The sequence below is a fragment of the Formica exsecta genome, unplaced genomic scaffold, assembly GCF_003651465.1.
Source record: "Formica exsecta isolate Colony F162 unplaced genomic scaffold, ASM365146v1 scaffold1095, whole genome shotgun sequence".
NCBI classification, from domain to species: Eukaryota; Metazoa; Arthropoda; class Insecta; order Hymenoptera; family Formicidae; genus Formica; species Formica exsecta.
In genome coordinates, this window is record NW_021848434.1 from 46009 (window position 1) to 49394 (window position 3386).

The 3386-nt window shown below is 36.6% G+C and overlaps 1 protein-coding gene across 1 annotated transcript in view; it reads right to left on the reverse strand.

Moving 5' to 3' along the window:
* Nucleotides 1-2956, reverse strand: part of LOC115235309 — a 10544-nt gene extending 7588 nt beyond the window's left edge. Inside the window, exons 1-4 of the mRNA XM_029807012.1 lie at nt 1753-2956; nt 1609-1671; nt 1442-1498; nt 693-1362 (exon numbers count right to left, since the gene is read on the reverse strand). Of these exons, the coding sequence (XP_029662872.1) occupies nt 693-1362; nt 1442-1481 (710 nt within the window). The 5' untranslated portion in view covers nt 1482-1498; nt 1609-1671; nt 1753-2956. The remainder of the gene's footprint in view (nt 1-692; nt 1363-1441; nt 1499-1608; nt 1672-1752) is intronic.
* Nucleotides 2957-3386: the final 430 nt, after the last annotated feature.

Sequence of the window (3386 nt, forward strand, 5' to 3'; positions counted from 1 at the left end):
CTATGCGCAGTTGTGCTTCAAATACAGCTCGCTGCTCATCGTGTTGGCGCAATTGCGTCTCAAAATCGGCTCGCTGCTGCAGCCGCTCCTCGCGTAGCTCACGAATCTCTCGCATCGCTGACTGAAGTGTAATCGCTTCCAATGATGGTCCCGATGTCGTAGCCGCCGTTGAAGTCAATCGACTCCTCTTTCTCGTCGAAACTCCTGCCGTCGGCAAATTTTTCTGTTCCATTTTTTATAGACGAAAAGAAACACACAATTCTCCAGAAAATCGTCCACTCCGTCGTATCCCGGACAAGCCCCCAAAATGTTGCGTCCGCGCGTCGACTTCGATAATACTCGAACACGCGCGACACAAACGGCACTCGCGTACCGCGACGTAAATGATTAACACTCTTTTAAAAGAACAAAAGGAACTTTAATAATAACACAGAACACACAATTAAACAAGGAACACAGAACGGGTAATAACGGTAATCGTATCTCAAATATGTCCGCCCGGAATGACATCCGTCGCGAAACTCAAGATGGCCGATCTCTCCCAAGATGTCCGCCGTTGTTTTAACAACAACGCTTAGCAACGTTTTCCCGGAGACGAATACAGCAGATTCATGAAACCGCCTTAGATCGACCCGCAGGGACGCAACAATATATTTCGATTATAAAAATTTCTTTGTTTAATGTATACTCACTGAATTTCTGGTCTCATATCATAAAATTCTCCTGTTCCTGGAGCTCGCGATGATGATGGTGCAGGGCTTGGCAGGCGACGAATTTCAATCGGCCAAGTATTTGAAGTGTGTAACTGAGTGTTATATGATGTATTTAATCTGTTACCAATATGTTGTGTGTGTGTTTGTGTATGAGTAACAGACGCATGTGGTTCGTGTGTGAATGTTTGCGTTGTATGATGAAAGTTTTGTGCGTGGGATAATGATTGTGATTTATCATGCATGAAAGGTGCTTGTGTTGTGTGATTAGTAGTTAATGGTTGTGTGTAAGCTAATGAATAAGTTGTATCATTGGGACAGAATGCTTGTGTTGTATGATTGACAGTTGGTTGTGTATAAGTCAATAAATGTGTTGTGTCACTAGTGTGTGGTGTATTATTGGCATGTTTGGTGTGATCAATTAAAGGTGTGTAAGTAAGTGAATGATTAGAGTGAGCATGCATATCAATATCGGGAGAATTATTTTCTAATACTCCCCGTAACTCAGCAATATCGTCTTCTAATTGGTTGCTCTGTAGCTCCACGAATGTTCTTCTCCCTGAATCCGCCTCGTCCGAAGATGTCGTCTGATATCGTCGCGGTTTGATGACAGTCCGTTTGGGACGTTTCTCCTTCTCCATATCTTTTTTTTCTGTAAATATATATATATGATATTAATTATAAAGTAAAATAAAAAAGTATAGATTCAAATGTTAGTTAAAAAAAGAAACCAGTAGAGTAGTCGTTGTATAGAGCAGTCAAGAAAATCATTATATGCAAAACAGTTCCTAAAAAAGTAAAAAAATTGGATCGTATTGATTATTTTATGAAATGAAATTATAAAAAATAGCAAATGAAACAGAGAAAAAGCAAATTTTTAAACATTTCGTATACTTACATATATATTTTTATGTTTTAAAAATAATTCCTGTTTTGTCAAACGCAGAAATGTAGAGAGCATCTAAAATGTTTAAAAAATTTAATTATCATTTCCATTCTAATTAGGCTGAATAAAAGAAATATATGAAACAATTATACCAACCTGTATTTTATTAATCATCCTGTGCGTGTGGATTCTATTTTCCTTCCTGCATATTATATCTAAGAGAACAGCTAAATGCAGTATTATTATTTTATAGATCATCTGTATGTATAATTGCAGCAACTACATACTCGCTAACTTCTGGCTCATCTTCATCACTACTACTATTGATGAACTACCCCAATAAGGCATTTTATAACATTTGATGCGTACTTGATTTACTTGGATACAAAAAATCTCACTACTTAATGCGCAACATTTATATATTTGAATTTCTGAAGACGAAATACCAACATCGTAGAATGAATCTACCTTTTGAAATTTCTTTACAACCAAATAATATATGGCTTTGTCCATGAAGATATTGACAATGAGGCAAATCGATTCATCGTGTAAAATACAGCAATTATTTTGTATATCCAAACTGAACAAAACTCCATTGAATACTAATTTACGATACTGACAGCTGTTGGGATTAACATTAGGCGGAAGAGGACCTCCATTATACGCTGCACATACTTGCGTAGAAGAATCAATGAGTTTGGAAAAATGAATTTGGGTACGATGTAAATTTGTTTCACGAGCTTCCATCTCTGCCATCCTATTGGAAAACTGTTGAAGAGGAAAGTTAGGTTTTCTACAGTATTTTCTAAAAATTGACATATTATTTTCATATGAGAAAGCAGAAAATGAATCAAGGGGGCCTAGCTGCCGCACATCATTTGTGAGATGAAGAAAACCGTGCACATTATATGAAATGAATGTTGAACCATAAAGATTCTCACATCGAGCAACAAATTTTTGTAGAACAAGTTCAGCAAAGTTTAAATATGCTTTTGACGGTGCAGTGGATACCAATATTCTTATGGCAGTATGCAAAAACAAAAAATGAGTATATACTTGTTGATTCAGAACACCATACGTTACTACTGGACCTGTATATAGCAGAAATTGACGAAATTCTGTTGCCTTGTATTTAGTAAATGCATGAATTGCTCTAGGACGTCTTGCAAATTCTGATGGACAATATGTTTTAAGATTCTCTAATCCTTGAGATATTATAGCAATGGATCTTGCTGATAACTTTGAAAAACGTGTATATTTACCACATATCCATGCGGATAAAAGTTTCTTCATAACTCCCAAGCATACCAGATGCATATATTCGAAAGGAACTTGTGAAACCATATCTATAGGTAACATTGACAATATTAATAAAACAAATAATACTCGCACGGGATATAACAAATATTAGGATCGCGAGCACAGACTTTTGCATATGCACATAATCATACGCATAAGGAAATTGATTGGTCCATTTTCTTATACTTATGGTTATGCGCTTATGCAAAAGTCTGTGCTCCCGCCCTTAACTCAGAATTCATCAGCATAATTGACTTTTTCTCTAAAAAAAATTTATTTTAACAAGGATATTACATGACGTGACATGTCTCTTGCGGTACAGGATACGGTAGCCAATCATCTTCTGTTACGTCAAATTACTTCCGAAAAAGTAAGAAGCTGATTGGCCGTCGCGTCGCTTTTTACCGCGCGGCCGTGTATGATTCTCGAGGCTATAGCTGGGATATAAGAATGTTAATTCAAAATTCAATTTCATAATTGACTTTTCGCCT